The sequence below is a fragment of the Hordeum vulgare genome, chromosome 6H, assembly GCF_904849725.1.
Source record: "Hordeum vulgare subsp. vulgare chromosome 6H, MorexV3_pseudomolecules_assembly, whole genome shotgun sequence".
NCBI lineage: Eukaryota > Viridiplantae > Streptophyta > Magnoliopsida > Poales > Poaceae > Hordeum > Hordeum vulgare.
Window position 1 is genome coordinate 25,153,485 of NC_058523.1, and position 17,804 is coordinate 25,171,288.

Consider the following 17,804-nt stretch of genomic DNA (forward strand, 5'->3'; position numbering starts at 1 on the left):
AATGAACCTGCGAATTATGAAGAAGCAATGGTGGGCCCAGATTCCAACAAATGGCTGGAGGCCATGAAATCCGAGATAGGATCCATGTATGAGAACAAAGTGTGGACTTTGGAGGTACTGCCTGAGGGCCGCAAGGCCATTCAGAACAAATGGATCTTTAAGAGGAAGACGGACGCTGACGGTAATGTGACCGTTTATAAAGCTCGACTTGTGGCAAAGGGTTTTTCACAAGTTCAAGGAGTTGACTACGATGAGACTTTCTCACCCGTAGCGATGCTTAAGTCCGTCAGAATCATGTTAGCAATAGCTGCATTTTTCGATTATGAAATCTGACAGATGGATGTCAAAACGGCGTTCCTTAACGGTTTCCTTAAGGAAGAGTTGTATATGATACAACCCGAAGGTTTTATCGATCCTAAGAATGCTAACAAGGTGTGCAAACTCCAGCGATCCATTTATGGACTGGTGCAAGCATCTCGGAGTTGGAACAAACGCTTTGATGAGGTGATCAAAGCATTTGGGTTTATACAAGTGGTTGGAGAATCTTGTATTTACAAGAAAGTGAGTGGGAGCTCTGTGGCGTTTATAATATTATATGTGGATGACATATTGCTGATTGGAAACAACGTGGAGTTTTTAGAGAGCGTAAAGGATTACTTGAATAAAAGTTTCTCTATGAAGGACCTAGGAGAAGCTGCTTACATTCTAGGCATTAAGATCTATAGGGATAGATCAAAACGCCTGATAGGACTTTCACAAAGCACATACCTTGATAAAGTTTTGAAGAGGTTCAAAATGGAACAGTCCAAGAAAGGTTCTTGCCAGTTCTACAAGGTACGAGATTGAGTAAGACTCAGTGCCCAGCAACTGATGAAGATAGAGAGCATATGCGCTCCGTCCCCTATGCTTCAGCCATAGGTTCTATCATGTATGCAATGTTGTGTACTAGACCGGATGTTAGCATGGCCATAAGTATGGCAGGTAGGTTCCAGAGTAATCCAGGAGTGGATCACTGGACAGCGGTCAAGAATATCCTGAAGTACCTGAAAAGGACTAAGGAGATGTTTCTCGTGTATGGAGGTGACGAAGAGCTCGCCGTAAAAGGTTACGTCGATGCAAGCTTTGACACAGATCCGGACGACTCTAAGTCGCAAATCGGATACGTATTTATTCTTAATGGGGGTGCAGTAAGCTGGTGCAGTTCCAAGCAAAGCGTCGTAGCAGATTATACATGTGAAGCGGAGTACATGGCTGCCTCGGAGGCGGCTAAAGTGGGTGTCTGGATGAAGCAGTTCATGACGGATCTTGGAGTGGTGCCAAGCGCACTGAATCCAATAACCTTGTTCTGTGACAACACTGGTGCCATTGCCTTAGCAAAGGAACCACGGTTTCACAAGAAGACCAGACACATCAAACGACGCTTCAACCTCATCCGCGACTACGTCGAGGGAGAGGACGTGAATATATGCGAAGTGCACACGGATCTGAATGTAGCAGACCCGCTGACTAAACCTCTTCCACGGCCAAAGCATGATCAACACCAGAACTGTATGGGTGTTAGGTTTATTACAATGTAATTCACATGGTGATGTGAGGGCTGGATTATTGACTCTAGTGCAAGTGGGAGACTATTGGAATTATGCCCTAGAGGCAATAATAAATGTAGTTATTATTATAATTCCTGTATCAAGATAATCGTTTATTATCCATGCTATAATTGTATTGAATGAAGACTCATTTACATGTGTGGATACATAGACAAAACACCGTCCCTAGCAAGCCTCTAGTTGGCTAGCCAGTTGATCAAAGATAGTCAGTGTCTTCTAATTATGAACAAGGTGTTGTTGCTTGATAACTGGATCACGTCATTAGGAGAATCACGTGATGGACTAGACCCAAACTAATAGACGTAGCATGTTGATCGTGTCATTTTGTTGCTACTGTTTTCTGCGTGTCAAGTATTTATTCCTATGACCATGAGATCATATAACTCACTGACACCGGAGGAATACTTTGTGTGTATCAAACGTCGCAACGTAACTGGGTGACTATAAAGATGCTCTACAGGTATCTCCGAAGGTGTTAGTTGAGTTAGTATGGATCAAGACTGGGATTTGTCACTCCGTGTGACGGAGAGGTATCTCGGGGCCCACTCGGTAATACAACATCACACACAAGCCTTGCAAGCAATGCAACTTAGTGCAAGTTGCGGGATCTTGTATTACGGAACGAGTAAAGAGACTTGCCGGTAAACGAGATTGAAATAGGTATGCGGATACTGACGATCGAATCTCGGGCAAGTAACATGCCGAAGGACAAAGGGAATGACATACGGGATTATATGAATCCTTGGCACTGAGGATCAAACGATAAGATCTTCGTAGAATATGTAGGATCCAATATGGGCATCCAGGTCCCGCTATTGGATATTGACCGAGGAGTCTCTCAGGTCATGTCTACATAGTTCTCGAACCCGCAGGGTCTGCACACTTAAGGTTCGACGTTGTTTTATGCGTATTTGAGTTATATGGTTGGTTACCGAATGTTGTTCAGAGTCCCGGATGAGATCACGGACATCACGAGGGTTTCCGGAATGGTCCAGAAACGAAGATTGATATATAGGATGACCTCATTTGATTACCGGAAGGTTTTCGGAGTTACCGGGAATGTACCGGGAATGACGAATGGGTTCCGGGAGTTCACCGGGGGGGGGGGGGCAGCCCACCCCGGGGAAGCCCATAGGCCTTGAGGGTGGCACACCAGCCCTTAGTGGGCTGGTGGGACAGCCCACAAGGGCTCAATGCGCCAAGGAAAAGAAAATCAAGAGGAAAGAAAAAAAAAGAGGAGGAGGTGGGAAGGAAGGGGGACTCCCTCCCACCAAACCAAGTCCAACTCGGTTTGGGGGGGGAGTCCTCCCCCCTTGGACTCGGCCGACCCCCTTGGGGCTCCTTGAGCCCCAAGGCAAGGTCCCCTCCCTCCCACCTATATATACGGAGGTTTTAGGGCTGATTTGAGACGACTTTTCCACGGCAGCCCGACCACATACCTCCACGGTTTTTCCTCTAGATCGCGTTTCTGCGGAGCTCGGGCGGAGCCCTGCTGAGACAAGGTCATCACCAACCTCCGGAGCGCCGTCATGCTGCCGGAGAACTCTTCTACCTCTCCGTCTCTCTTGCTGGATCAAGAAGGCCGAGATCATCGTCGAGTTGTACGTGTGCTGAACGCGGAGGTGCCGTCCGTTCGGTACTAGATCGTGGGACTGATCGCGGGATTGTTCGCGGGGCGGATCGAGGGACGTGAGGACGTTCCACTACATCAACCGCGTTCTCTAACGCTTCTGCTGTACGATCTACAAGGGTACGTAGATCACTCATCCCCTCTCGTAGATGGACATCACCATGATAGGTCTTCGTGCGCGTAGGAAAATTTTTGTTTCCCATGCGACGTTCCCCAACAACCTTGACCATCTTTGATCAATGAGCTAGTCAACTAGAGGCTTACTAGGGACAGTGTTTTGTCTATGTATCCACACATGTATTTGTGTTTCCAATTCAATACAATTATAGCATGGATAATAAACGATTATCATGAACAAATAAATATAATAATAACTAATTTATCATTGCCTCTAGGCCATATTTCCAACAGTCTCCACTTGCACTAGAGTCAATAATCTAGTTCACATCACCATGTGATTTTAAAGAATCGAACACCCGTACTGTTCTGGGGTTTGATCACGTCTTGCTCGTGAGAGAGGTTTCAATCAACGGTTCTGAATCTTTCAGATCCGTGTGTGCTTTCCAAATCTTTATGTCATCTTATAGATGTTGCTACTATGTGCTATTTGGAAGTACTCCAAATATCTACTCTACTATACGAATCCGTTTTACTACTCAGAGTTTATTCGGATCAGTGTCAAAGCTTGCATCGACGTAATCCTTTACGACGAACTCTTTAACCACCTCCATAATTGAGAAAAATTCCTTAGTCCATTAGTTACTAAGGATAACTTTGACCGTTGTTTTTAGTGATTTAATCCTGGATCACTCTTTGTACCCCTTGACAGACTAATGGCAAGGCACACATCAGGTGTGGTACACAGCATGGCATATTTTAGAGTCTACGGCTAAGGCATAGGGGACGACCTTCGTCCTTTCTCTTTCTTCTGCCGTGGTCGGGCTTTGAGTCTTACTCAAATTCACACCTTACAACACAACCAAGAACTCCTTCTTTGTTGATCTATTTTGAACTCCTTCAAAAACTTGTCAAGGCATGCATTTCATTGAAAGTTCTATTAAGCATTTTGATCTATCTCTATAGATCTTGATGCTCAATGTTCAAGTAGCTCTATCCAGGTTTGCCTTTGAAAAACTCCTTTCAAACAACCCTTATGCTTCACAGAAATTCTACATTACTTCTGATCTACAATATGTCAACCACATATACTTATCAGAAATTATATAGTGCTCCCACTCACTTCTTTGGAAATACAAGTTTCTCATAAACCTTGTACAAACCCAAAAGCTTTGATCATCTCATCAAAGCGTATATTCCAACTCCGAGATGCTTGCACCAGTCCATAGAAGAATTGTTGGAGCTTGCATACTTGTTGGCATCCTTAGGATTGACAAAACCTTCTCGTTGTATCACATACAACATTTCCTCAAGGAAACCGTCGAGGAAACAATGTTTTGACATTCTATGTGCAATATTTCACAAACAATGCAGCAATTGCTAACATAATTCCAACAGATTTTTAGCATCGCTACGAGTGAGAAAGTCTCATCATAGTCAACTCTTTGAACTTGTTGGAAACATCTTTGCGATAAGTCGAGCTTTTCTTAATGGTGACTTTTCACCATCATCATCTGTCTTCCTTTTAAAGATCCATCTTTACTTATCAGTCCTACGACCATCAAGTAGTTATTCCAAAGTCTACACTTTGTTTTCATACATGGATCCTCTCTCGGATTTCATGGCCTCCAGCCATTTGTCAGAATCCAGGCCCACCATCGCTTCTCCATAGCTCGTAGGTTCATTGTTGTTCAACAACATGACCTCCAAGACAGGGTTACCGTACCACTCTGTAGCAGTACGCGACCTTGTCGACCTACGAAGTTTGTAGTAACTTGATCCGAAGCTCAATGATCACCATCACTAGTTTCCACTTGATCTTGAGAATTACAATACCTATCAGCAAACTCCCCCACATTATGGTCAATATGTGCCACTAGTGCACGTGGTGAACTACGGTAACATGCATGGAGATTGCATGGTAAGATTTTCTACTATTACGACATCCGTGCATCTTTTGCATAAATTCTTGTAAAACTAAACTACATTGCTAGCTACAAAGTTAATACTATGTTTTTCAACAGAAAATCCCGCAAGATAGTGTGCCTCATCTGATGTTTCCAAGAGGTTGCGTTGATGTTATGAGCATACGACCAACACGGCCAGGTCAGCCTAGGTATCTGCATCACTCCTGTCCATACCGGATTTCTAAAACCGATGAAATGACAATCAAAGATTGGAAAAAATGTATGGCCAATCGTATAGAGCTACTTGGAAGCAACATTGTGTGTAGGCAAAGAATGGGAGACAAGATGATCTCCATTCTCCATAATGGAGAGTCAGGGCCTATCTTGTTTTATGATATTCTACCTAAGAGAGGGTAGAGTAGGTCCTATGAGAGAGGAGTAGGTCATAGGTACAATGTGTTATTATGTGCTACAATGTGTTATAGTTGATGATGACGAGGAGGAGTTGTGATTATGACTAGTGACCAACTTTTGTTATATATATGATGTCTCATTGACGAAAATGATGATTAAATAGTGTTGATGGTAATGACTATGATGATTATTAGCTATAGTGATGCAAGAGTTTTTAGATTAATATGGTGATGATGTTGATCATGATTATCATGATGATTTGTTATTATGATCATGATTGGTTATTATATCATTGGGGGAAGGAAAGCGGATTAGATTCATGTGTGGATGAATCTTCGACGTTGGGTTCATTAGCCCAGATGTTGTAAATGAATGGTCGGTACGCCACAATACCTAAGAGGCCGAGGATAACTTGCTACAATCATTACTCTACATCACGGAGAAAAAGAGGACACTTCTCTCTATTATCTAGCTAACACAATATGAAACCCTTAAATTAACCCTCCAAAACCCCCAACACCCCCCCCTATTCAAAAAAAACACCTCCTGGTCCCGGTTGGTATTACCAACCGGGACTATAGGCCCTCCTGCCTGGGCTCCCCGCAGAGGCCACGTGGAGGCCCTTCTGTCCCCGTTGGTAAAGGAACCGGGACTAAAGGTTTTGGGCTTTAGTCCCGACCCTTTAGTCCCGTTTAGGAACCGGGGCTAATGGGCCTCTCGAACCGGGACAAATGGGACATTTTCTACTAGTGAACGATGACAAGTGTTTTTTGCAATTAAGCATGCATGACTTTTGTTTCTTTGCTTCCACGTCTAATTTACGTTTTATACAATTCGACTAGTTCCTCCCTTGCCATACAAGAAGATATGTGTTGGAGGGGCTCGGTTTCGAAGAACCACGAGTGTATGGAGATGAGGAGAGCTAACCTGAGGACTATACATGGTCACACATTTTTGATCAAAGTAATGAATTCAATTTTTAACACAGAAATAGGGTGCCCAAATTGGGAAGATCTTTGCAAGGCATATGGATTTCAGAAGGGTATGGAAATAACCTTCGATCTTCGTCCTGAAGATAATATGCCAGGCAACATCGACATTTGGGTGGTTGTTGATATGCTTCCTGTTTTACCTCCATGTGAGTTCCTCAACCATATTTGTCAAGTAATTTGCATTCTATATTTAGAAATAGTTGGTGTTCATCCATATACTAAATTTGTTAAATTATAATTTACAACTTATTTCGTTTTTTCGACTAAATTACGAAAATTAATTGACACGACACACTACACGTATGGATCACATCTAACTTGGGAGTAGAAGGATGTTCTTCTCTACTTTCTTGTTGGTGTCCTGGTTGGTAAGGAGAACTTCCCGTATAATTTGGGAATTGGACCAAATTATACATTTTACATGCTGCTAGTACATAGGTTGAGGGCGAATGACATTCGCTGAAATATCTTGGTAAGAGTTTGCTAATTAAGTACGCTCTACTATTGCATAAATGGTGTTGATTACATTGCTAACTAGGTTATTATTACGTTCTTCAACAACAACTGCCAAATGATGTAGTGCCTCTGTTGATGCACCTAGAAGGTGAGATGAAAATGAAAATCCTGTTGAGGGCTGAGTTTGATGCTCCATACTCGACTAACCGCAAATAAAAAAGGCTCCAAATTGACGCATGGAGAGAAATAAAGAAGGATCGCAAGCCACAAGCTGGAGACCGTTGGATCTCTGTGCTTCATCACGGAGACATAGGTGATATTCTGTTTTATGACATTATACCTAGGAGCGCGGACTACGTCCTATGAGAGACAAGTTTTTCTGATTTATATTAACTTGACATGGTCGATTAGGATGCATGCATATGATGACCATTATGATGTTTTTCTGTTTTATGAGATTTTAACTTGGTATATGATTAAGATGATGATGAGTTGTTAGATGAGTACGTAAGATGATGATGAGTTATATGACAAAACTTTTGTGCCATGGCTTTTGTGCCACGACTTGTGTGTATGATATGATGAGAATAATGCATGTTTATTATGATACAATGAAACTATTGTTTAGAGCATGCACAAATACGTAGAGGGGCATAAATACGATGGGAATTAAATATTGAAAGCAGGAATATTAGCAGTAGCGCTTTATATATTCCAGCGCTACTGCTAACGGAGATACCAGTAGCGCTTTAAATCCAGCTCTACCGCTAACAGGTTAGCTATAGCGCGTTAGCAGTAGCGCTACCTCCAGCGCTACTGGTAAGGGAAAAACCAGCGCTACTGGTAGGCTTTCTCCTAGTAGTGATTCGTCACTCCCGGTACTTTACCGGCAATGTCCAAAATCTTTCTGGAAGCCAAATGCAACATTCCTATATATCAATCTTCGTCTCCGGACCATTCCGGAAACCCTTGTGACGTCCGGGATCTCATCGGGACTCCGAACAACATTCGGTTACCAACATCAATAATTCAACTATACTAAAACGTCATTGAACCATAAGTATGTCGACCCTGTGGGTTCGAGAACTATGTAGACATGACCTGAGACACTCTCCGATTAATACCCAATAGCGGGACCCAGATGCCCATATTGGATCCTACATATTCTACGAACATCTTTATCGGTTGAACCTCTATGTCAAGGATTCAGTTAATCCCGTATGGTGTTCCCTTTGTCCTTCGGTATGTTACTTGCCCGAGATTCGATCATCGGTATCTCTACACCTATTTCAATCACGTTACCGGCAAGTCTTTTTACTCGTTCCGTAATACAAGATCCCATGGCCAACTCTTTAGCCACATTTCTTGCAAGGCTTGTTTGTGATGTTGTATTACCGAGTGGGCCCCGAGATACCTCTTCGTCATACGGAGTGACAAATCCCAGTCTTGATCCATGCTAACTCAACAGACACCTCCGAAGATACGTGTGGAGCACCTTTATAGTCACCCAGTTACGTTGCGACGTTTGATACACACAACGTGTTCCTCCGGTGTCAGTGATTTACATCATCTCATGGTGATAGGAAGATATACTTGACCTGCAAAAAACAATAGCAACAAAATGACATGATCACATGCTACGTTTATAGTTTGGGTCTTGTCCATCACATCATTCTTCTAATGATGTGATCCCGTTATCAAGTGACAACACTTGTCTATGACCAGGAAACCTTGACCATCTTTGATCAACGAGTTAGTCAACTAGAGGCTCACTAGGGACTGTGTGTTGTCTATGTATCCACACATGTATTTGAGTTTCCAATCAATATAATTCTAGCATGGATAATAAACGATTATCATGAATAAGGAAATATCATAATAACCAATTTATTATTGCCTTTAGGGCATATTTCCGACAGGATGCGCATACCCAGTTACCCACCATAGTTCAAACACGTCTCTTGGAGGGGATCTGACATGCTGCACCTCTAGCACACGACGCCATGTGTGGAAGAGGGGCTTGCTAGGGTTTCGGGCCACGTTTGATTAATTTAGGAAAGTTAGATCCGTGATCCTTTTGTAAGGAAAGAGTGGAGAGGAAATAAATCAGTGGATTTTATAAAGAAAATGACACTAATTAAGGGATCAGGTGATTTATTAATTTAGGAAAGTTAGATCCATGATTTTTTGTATGTTAGAAAAGTATTGATTTATAAGGAAAGAGTGGTGAGGCGGTTTAAAAATCTTCCTACTATTAATTATTTGCATCCCAAATTAAGTCTCTGACTAATTAATAAATTGCATTAATGGCTCAATTTCATAATTGATTTGGCACAAAAAATCCATAGTTATATGGACTTAATTATTTGTTTGTGTAATTAATTTTCTGTCTAATTAATTGTATTAATGGCTTGATTTCCAACTTGATTTGGTTCTTTGTTTCCAAATTATGTTTGCATTAATAACTGAGTACCGACGATAAGTACCGAGGAAACCACATTTTAATGAGCAAATTTGAGAATCTTTCCATAGATAAATCAGTATACAACACATTTTAATTGAGAAGCATTTCATGACAACACATTTATTATAGGAAATGTTCAGAAAATGCTGCTCTAGGCATGGACTCATATGAACCTACCTTTTCAAACTCTGCAAAACCAATTTCCAAGGTTTGCAAATTACAACAAATCCATGCATATATGTATTGCACTATTATGTGTGACCTCCGTCTATATATTCCAATTTTGTAGGATTTTATAAAACAATACGACAGTTTACATCCCATATGAAAATCACAAAATGAATTTTATAAAAATGTGCAAGCTACATGCGTGATTTTTATATATGTTTCAAGAAGTGAAATTACAATCTTTTACCACGTTACAAAAAACGGTTCAGTCATACCAGACCCTGAAAATTGCATCATATGAGGCTAAGTATCGACCCTCCAGCTAAGAATGGAACATTATGGAAAATACAAGATTTTAAACTTCTTGTAGTTCTTGTGGGGCATTGGAAACTTCATACAGACAAGGAGTACCCATTTTTGCCGCCATGCCATAGGTTAATAGTAGAGTACTACACATTTCAATACAAAAGCTGCCGTAAATAGGCTAGAGATGTTTCCTCTACATAGGCGGAACATTTTAGTGGAGAAAAGTGCCTTAATGAGTGAATTTGAGAAACACATTTCAACAGAGAAAATTTTGATGAGAACATAGGCATATAGAAACAACTGTTGTGGTGAAGAACTGGATGAATCATGGCTTTTAAGAGCGCAGCATGAAGCATCACAACACTACATCAAACAGATAACCCAAATCCCTTTCCATTGTTGGTGACAAATTGTTCAGAACTGCAGCTCATTTGCAGTTTCTCTGTGTAGCCGAAACATGAAACGAACAGAACAATGACACCCAATGACCAGATGCCAAATGCAACCTAACACCTCATGTTTAATTTTTTCACAGGTCCAAATCTTGGAAAAGGATACATAACAAATGGGTCTCAAATCACAAGAACTAGTACGCCGAAGCCAAAAGGAAATGCTAGGAGAGCAGTAACCAGTCAAACAGCTGACTAAATTCAGCATCATCAACCAAAGTGCAACAGGAATTACAGGATACAACAAAACCAAGTCCGGCTACATTGTCTAGAGTTCATAATTTATATGCCGCAGATTCTACACCGTTCCTCTAGGTAGAATTGGCATAAGACGCAGAAACAACGAATTGGCAGAAACATTGTAGCAGCATATATGCTTCAGCCTTGACTTTATGAATAGTCAAGAGATGGCAGATCCACTGGCAACCCAGATCTTCTGACCCTTACACGAAACTGAACCCTGAACAGAAATGAAAACGTAATATAAGAGTCTGGTGTATCTGCAGAAGTAACAAATGAACAGCCACGTAACAGTACTGCAACAGAGCTCAGTCAGTACGAAGGAGATTCACTTTACCAGGTGTCACTATCTTAACAAGAACTTGGACACAAACTTTCATTATATTTGGTACAACCATCTCTAGCTGATAATCTAACATGAAAACATCTAGATAAACTGCTCCCAAATGAAAATTCCATGGCAAAATAAATGTGAAATGGGCAACCATGACATACGCTACTAGACATGTTATGCATAGACTTAGTTTTGAAGAAAATCTTATGTGAAATGTAAAGATTTCCCAGGCAAGTCAATGGAAATGGCTAACATTTTGTGCCAGAATTACAAAAATAAGTGCCGAATTTAGGCCATAAGGGGAAGGATCTGCCAAGGTCTAGCAAAACTATGCATTTTGGTATTGGTTAGCACCAATGTTTCAACAACACAATGAGTCAAAATATTGTAGAGAGTACACATTTGATTACTGTTCCGTGCTAATCAGCATTTCAAGATAATGGACAACTGCTCTGAACTAGTAGATTCAGACATATGTGCTAGTTCCCACAAAACCACAACAAATCCAGTTGTTGTGTTACAGTTACTGTTTCTGAAAAGAGTTAAATTAAACATCAGTTGCTAACAAAATGGATCATACTTGTCTTCCTTTCTGATTATCATTCAGATTTTTCATGCCTCAAATTTTTTGGAATCCCTACAGATTGTTGTTCATTCATAATCTAGGAGTATCTTATTCACTGCCTGCTTTCTAACTTTCTTTTGCATTTATCACAGGTAAGTTAGAATATAGAGAGCAAGTAAAGTGGCATTAATTAGCTTACATATGTTAAATGCATACAGAAATTTCAAAACATTGAGGATTCTCTCGTCAATCTCATCACACTTGACTTCGACTATGTTAAGGTGCTTTGATATTGCAGAAGATTTCTCCACTGAACTGTAGCTTCCTTTAATTTCCACTTTATGATTTGGTCCCTATGGTAAGAAGAAAATTTTAGTAAAGATGAGTAATCAATAATAACTATTAACAGTGTGGCAATTGTCCATTAAGAATATTTATACCTTGGAAAAAAGTTGAAGAGTGAGCTTCTCTAGAACTGGTGAATTTTTCAGAATGCAAGATAGTCGATCCAAATCACGAGTCTCGCACCAGTATTCATTGAGCAATAAAGTCCTTAACTTGCTAAATGTAGGGCAGTGGTTCAAATCTCTTCTGAAAATGAACTGGAAAGGAAATACAAAAGGCAAATTAATCAAGTAATCCATACGGAATATGCAAGATGAAGATCTAACATCACCCAATTTCTGGCGATGCATATGTAATCTGTTTACTGCCTATGTCCAACAACGATGTAGATAGTGCAGCACAAAAGGGGATAACATAAAGGAGTTTAAGATGTGTCATACCATTCCAAATTCAGATATCAACTCCAGATGTTTAGCATTCGAGATACCACTCAGAATCACACATTCCCTGCTGCAATCATTGTTGATAGGAACACAATTCTCACATGTATTATTATTAGCTCCATAGGAAACACCATAGTCATAATTCAAACAGAAATCCATGCATTCACTGCCAAGATTCACATATGCAGCCTGTAGCAGCGGCATGTCTTCAAGAAAAGGGGTTATACCAATAAAGTCTTGTAGTTTTAGAGAGACAAGGCCTGGAGCAGAAATACGGACCCGGCGAATTGAGTCAGAATAGCAATAACTGATGCTTAAATGCTTAAGTGAATGAGACGATATCCTATCAGCAGTGATCTTGCACTCATTCATCTTCAGATCCTCCAGTGCTGAACAGCTAGTAAAATCAAGAGATCTCTTTTGTAGAGCTACACCAAGAAGGTCCAATGTTACCAGATGCCGAGAGACAAGACGCAGGTCATCCAGGTCGAGGTAGAAACCCTGAAGGATATGAAGGGTGAGCACCCGAACTTTGCACATCACAGCAAAACGGATCCATAGGTTCACATCGGGCAGGTCATCATCGTCGTATTCATTGAAAGCGATCTGAACAGTATCTAGGTGGGTACGCTCACGCAGGATCAGCAGATGGTCCACGAACTTCCGGAGGTCTTTGACTTTGACAGAATTCTCATTGTCAAGGCCATGGATGCGCAGGCCTGTGGTAGATCTCCAGAGGTGGCGCCAGCGCCGGGCGAGCACGCAAGTCTGCACGGCCAGCTGAGCTGGGAGGAAGGAGAGCATGTGGTGGAGTATATGATCAGGGAGGGCGCTGATATGGTCCATGGCGCTCACCGGCGGCACACTCTTGCGCTTCTTGCTTGTCGGCATTTTGTCGAATAGGCGGCGGGTGTCAATGGCGCTGAGAAGCAAATCAATGAACAAACAATGGGTGGGGATGTGATGGACGAAGGGATGGATGCCTCTTGGCGACGTTACCTCATCTCATCGCACCGTCGGCAAGTCCGCTTGTCATGAGTCGCCGCCGCCGCCGCCGCCACGAGAATCGTAGATCGGCTACCTCCTTCCTTTTTGAAGTCAACGCTGCTAGGAGTGGAGTGGATTCAAGTTTTGAAACTTGTGATGCGGTGACCGTCAAAGTTAGTATTAAATATAAAGCGTGAGTCATGGCTCCCATTGCTTTCCTTTTTGGAATTTGTTGGTGGTTTCCTTCAGAGGCGCGAACCCAATTCACCAAGGTGATTGGCCCATGAGCCCACGGAAGGACTATGGCTCGCTCCTCCGTTTGTCTTTTCAAATTTTAATTATCCAAAAAAGATATAGTATGTCAAACATTTGTATTGTCCTTACCTCCTGATTGGCTTTTTTTGCTAGGTATCTCCATCTACCTGCATTCTGACAACAAAAGGGAATTTGACTGATGGCAAGGTGCAATCATTGTCGGGGAGGAGGATTTGATGCCTAGCTGCAGTCCCTTCCTTGTCGTTAGGGTGTTTACAAATATATTACATTAGATGACTCTTAATTCTGTCATGTCGGATAGTTGAAGTAGAACAGAAAAAAATAAAACGGACTCGTATCTAAGAGTCAGACTCTTGGTTAAGAGACGAACTAATAGTTGAAATGTTGCATTTAGTGTGGTCTTTTCGTGTAGAGTAAATTTAAGGCACATGAAACTGGTTTATTATCAACCCAGGATAACGTGGAGAGACTGAAGAGATAGGAAGATCGTAGTACTGGTATTGTACACACAATGCTCGTAGAGTCACCGTATGATAATTGTTAGGAATATACAACTTGTATTTCCATAAGTCCATAGGCCGGTATATATACATGTACAGGTGGTGGACTATATGCAGGAAAACCCTTATATATTGGGATAAATACAAAAAGGTACATGACTTATATTATAACTCTAACACCCCCCTCAAACTCATGATGGATGAATAACACTGAGTTTGAAGAGATAAAAGCCATGTTGTGCTATAGTCTGGGCCTTCGTCAGGAAATCCGTCAACTGTAACTCGGAAGGCACATACTGAAGAGCAATGACCTTGATCCTGCACACCAGCGCGCACATAAAAAGCATCAACACCAATATGCTTGGTGAGCTCATGCTTCACAGGATCGCGCGCAATGCTAATAGCACCTGTACTGTCAGATAAGAGCAGAGTCGGTGTAGTGACAGAACACCAAAATCCTGAAGTAACCACCGTAACCAAGTCACCTCTACCGTCAAAAGAGCCATCGCTCGCAACTCAACCTCTGCACTCGAACGGGAAACTGCAATTTGTGTCTTCGTCTTCGACGCAGTGAGAGAACCATCTAGAAAAACATAGTAAACAAAAAGTGAACGGCGATCTGAAGGATCACTAGCCCACGTAGCATCCGAATAGGCTTGGAGCTGTAAAAAACTAGAGCGAAGAAAGAATAGACGGTGAGAGATCGTGCCCCGAAGATATCTGAGAACACGAAGGAGATGACTATAGTGAAACGATGTGGGAGCAGAGACGAACTGACTCAGAATATGAACCAGATAAGAGATATTCGGACGAATGACAGCTAGATAAACAAGACTGCCAACAAGATGATGATAACGCGTCGGGTCAGGCAGGGGATCACCATCAGTAGCATAGAGGTGAACATTGAGCTCCATAGGAGTCTCAACAATGCGCTCATCAGTAACAGCAGCACGAGCAAGAAGTTCCTGGATATACTTTTCCTGGGATATAAAAAAGCCATCAGAGGTAGAAGAGACTTCATTCCCAAGAAAGTAGCGAAGAAGTCCAAGATCAGACATAAGGAACTGCTCACTAAGACGGGCCTTGACAAAGGCAATATACTCGGGGTCATCCCCAATGATGACCATGTCATCAACATAGAGAAGAAGAAGAGTCCGACCACGAGGAGAAAGGTGAATAAACAATGCTGGATCATGAGCACTGGCTGAAAAACCAGCGGCAGTCACCACAGAGGCAAAACGTTCAAACCAGGCGCGGAGGGCTTGCTTAAGGCCATAGAGAGAGCGACGAAGACGACATACCATGCCATCAAGAACAGAATACCCAGGTGGTGGCTGCATGTACACCTCCTCACGCAGCTCACCATTAAGAAAAGCATTCTTAACATCCTTTTTAGCCTACGCTTGCTGCTTGCAGCATGGATTCGATAGATCTATCGAATCCATGCTTCCCCCGCCCCGAAGCGAGACTCTATCCAGATCTCAAAGAATAACGAGCTAGGCGGCCGGCGGGCAAAGAAAGGGGGCGGGGCGTTTACTTTAAAATGACAACCGCCTGTTCCAGCAGAGCAAGAGAAAGAAAACGATCTTCTTATCTTATCAATCCTAAGCAGGAAAGTCCTGTCAGTGAGTGGTAAAACAATAGATCCGACTAAACTAGTCCTCGTAGATTCAAGTAGTGAAGCTGAGAGATAGACTAGTGGCTTGTAGAGGCCACGGCAAGAAGTGTAGGAACAGTGGTCATATGAGCCACAGGAGCAAAAGTCTCGTCATAATCACGACCATGCTCCTGCTGAAAACCACGAGCCACAAGACGAGCTTTGTGACGCTCAAGAGAACCATCAGAGCGAGTCTTAACTTGTAGACCCATTTACAAGTGATGGGACGGACTCCGGGAGGAAGGGAAACAAGATCACACGTACCAGTGCGTTCAAGAGCAACAATCTCCTCTGCCATCGCAAACTGCCATTCAGGATGAACAACAGCCTGATGATAAGTAGTCGGCTCAAGAACAGCACCACCAGCGATGGAAAATCCAAAGCGATCAACGGGCGGACGAGGACGAGAACGCAAGCCATAAGTAGGCTGAGACGAGGATGGCGACACATCCACAGAGGCATCCACAGAACGTGAACGACGAGTGTAACACTGAGGAAAAGATGGAACAATGGAAGGAGGAATCGCCAAGGTAGAATCGGGGAGTGGCGACGAATAAGTCACCAGAGATGAAGGTGTAGAATCCGGTGACATGCTAGGCGAGGAGACCGTGGAAGATGGTGGCGACAAATCAACTGGAGGTGGAGAAGTAGAGGGAGCGGAACGAATAGGTAAAGGCTCCACAGGTGTGATAGGTGTGTCAGGAAAAGTGAGGAAAGAGATATCCTCCACTAAAAAGGTTGAGGAAGATGGGCATGGGTAGAAGGGACGAGACTCATCGAAAGTCACATCCCGAGAGGTATGCATCGGACGATCGATAGGATCCCAACAACGATAGCCCTTATGCTCATCACTATAGCCTAAGAAGACACACTCAACAGACTGAGCGGTCAGTTTGGTGCGTTCGTGGGGGGCAAGAAGAACATAGCAAACACAACCAAACAAGCGAAGCATCGAATAATCGGGAGAACGATCAAAAAGACGCTCGAAAGGAACACCACCCTGTAGAGCAGGGGAAGGCTGGAGATTGATGAGATAGGTGGAGGTGGAGACGGACTCAGTGTTGGGTAACGTAGCATAAATTCAAAATTTTCCTACGCATGTTCAGATCTTCCTATGGAGAGACCAGCAACGAGAGAGGGGTAAGAGCATCTTCATACCTTTGAAGATCGCTAAGCGGAAGCGTTGCTAGAACGCGGTTGATGGAGTCGTACTCGCAGCGATTCCGATCTAGTGCCGAACAACGGCACCTCCGCGTTCAACACACGTGCAGCCCGGTGACGTCTCCCGCACCTTGATCCAGCAAGGAGGAGGGAGAGGTTGGGGAAGAAGACCAGCAACACGACGGCGTGGTGTTGGTGGAGAGACGAGGTCTCCCGGCAAGGCTTCGCCAAGCACCGGCAGAGAGGAGGAGGGAGAGGGCAGGGCTGCGAGAGAGAGAGATTAAACCGTGTCTCAAACAGCCCCGAACCTCATCTATATATAGGGGGAGGGGGAGGGGGCGCAGCCCTTAGGGTTCCCACCCCTAAGGGGTGCGGCAGCCCTTAGATGGGAGAGGGGTGGCGGCCAGGGCAAGGGGGAGGGGTGGCGCACCCCTCTGGTGGGCCTAAGGCCCACCTAAGTTAGGGTTCCCCCCCTCTTTTCATTTCCCCTGCGCCATGGGCTGATTGGGGAGGCGCACCAGCCCAACTAGGGGCTGGTTCCCACCCCCAATTAGCCCATCTTACCTCTTGGGGTCGCAGCCCCCCTTCGGTGGTCCCCCGGGACCACCTCCGGTGGTCCCGGTGGTCCCGGTACGTTACCGGTGATGCCCGAAACACTTCCGGTGTCCGAAACCATCCGTCCTATATATCAATCTTTACCTCCGGACCATTCCGGAGCTCCTCGTGACGTCCTGGATCTCATCCGGGACTCCGAACAACTTTCGGTAATCTCGTATAACAATTCCC

General features: G+C 43.3%; 1 protein-coding gene across 1 annotated transcript; it reads right to left on the reverse strand.

Annotated features, from left to right (window-relative positions):
- Positions 1 to 10,830: 10,830 nt before the first annotated feature.
- LOC123404964 (F-box protein At5g03100-like) lies at positions 10,831 to 13,441 on the reverse strand. Its single transcript, XM_045098858.1, has 5 exons — positions 13,437 to 13,441; positions 12,435 to 13,359; positions 12,090 to 12,251; positions 11,849 to 12,002; positions 10,831 to 10,970 (listed from the first exon to the last, which is right to left on the reverse strand). The coding sequence occupies exons 1-5, from the start codon at positions 13,439 to 13,441 to the stop codon at positions 10,954 to 10,956; spliced, it is 1,263 nt and encodes a 420-aa protein (XP_044954793.1). The 3' UTR covers positions 10,831 to 10,953.
- Between the last annotated feature and the right edge of the window lie 4,363 nt (positions 13,442 to 17,804).

Coding starts and splice junctions, on each gene's coding strand:
- LOC123404964 (XM_045098858.1), bottom strand. Junction 12,252..12,434: donor TGATATCTGAATTTGGAATG/GTATGACACATC, acceptor TTTCCTTTCCAG/TTCATTTTCAGAAGAGATTT. Junction 12,003..12,089: donor CTCTTCAACTTTTTTCCAAG/GTATAAATATTC, acceptor TTCTTACCATAG/GGACCAAATCATAAAGTGGA.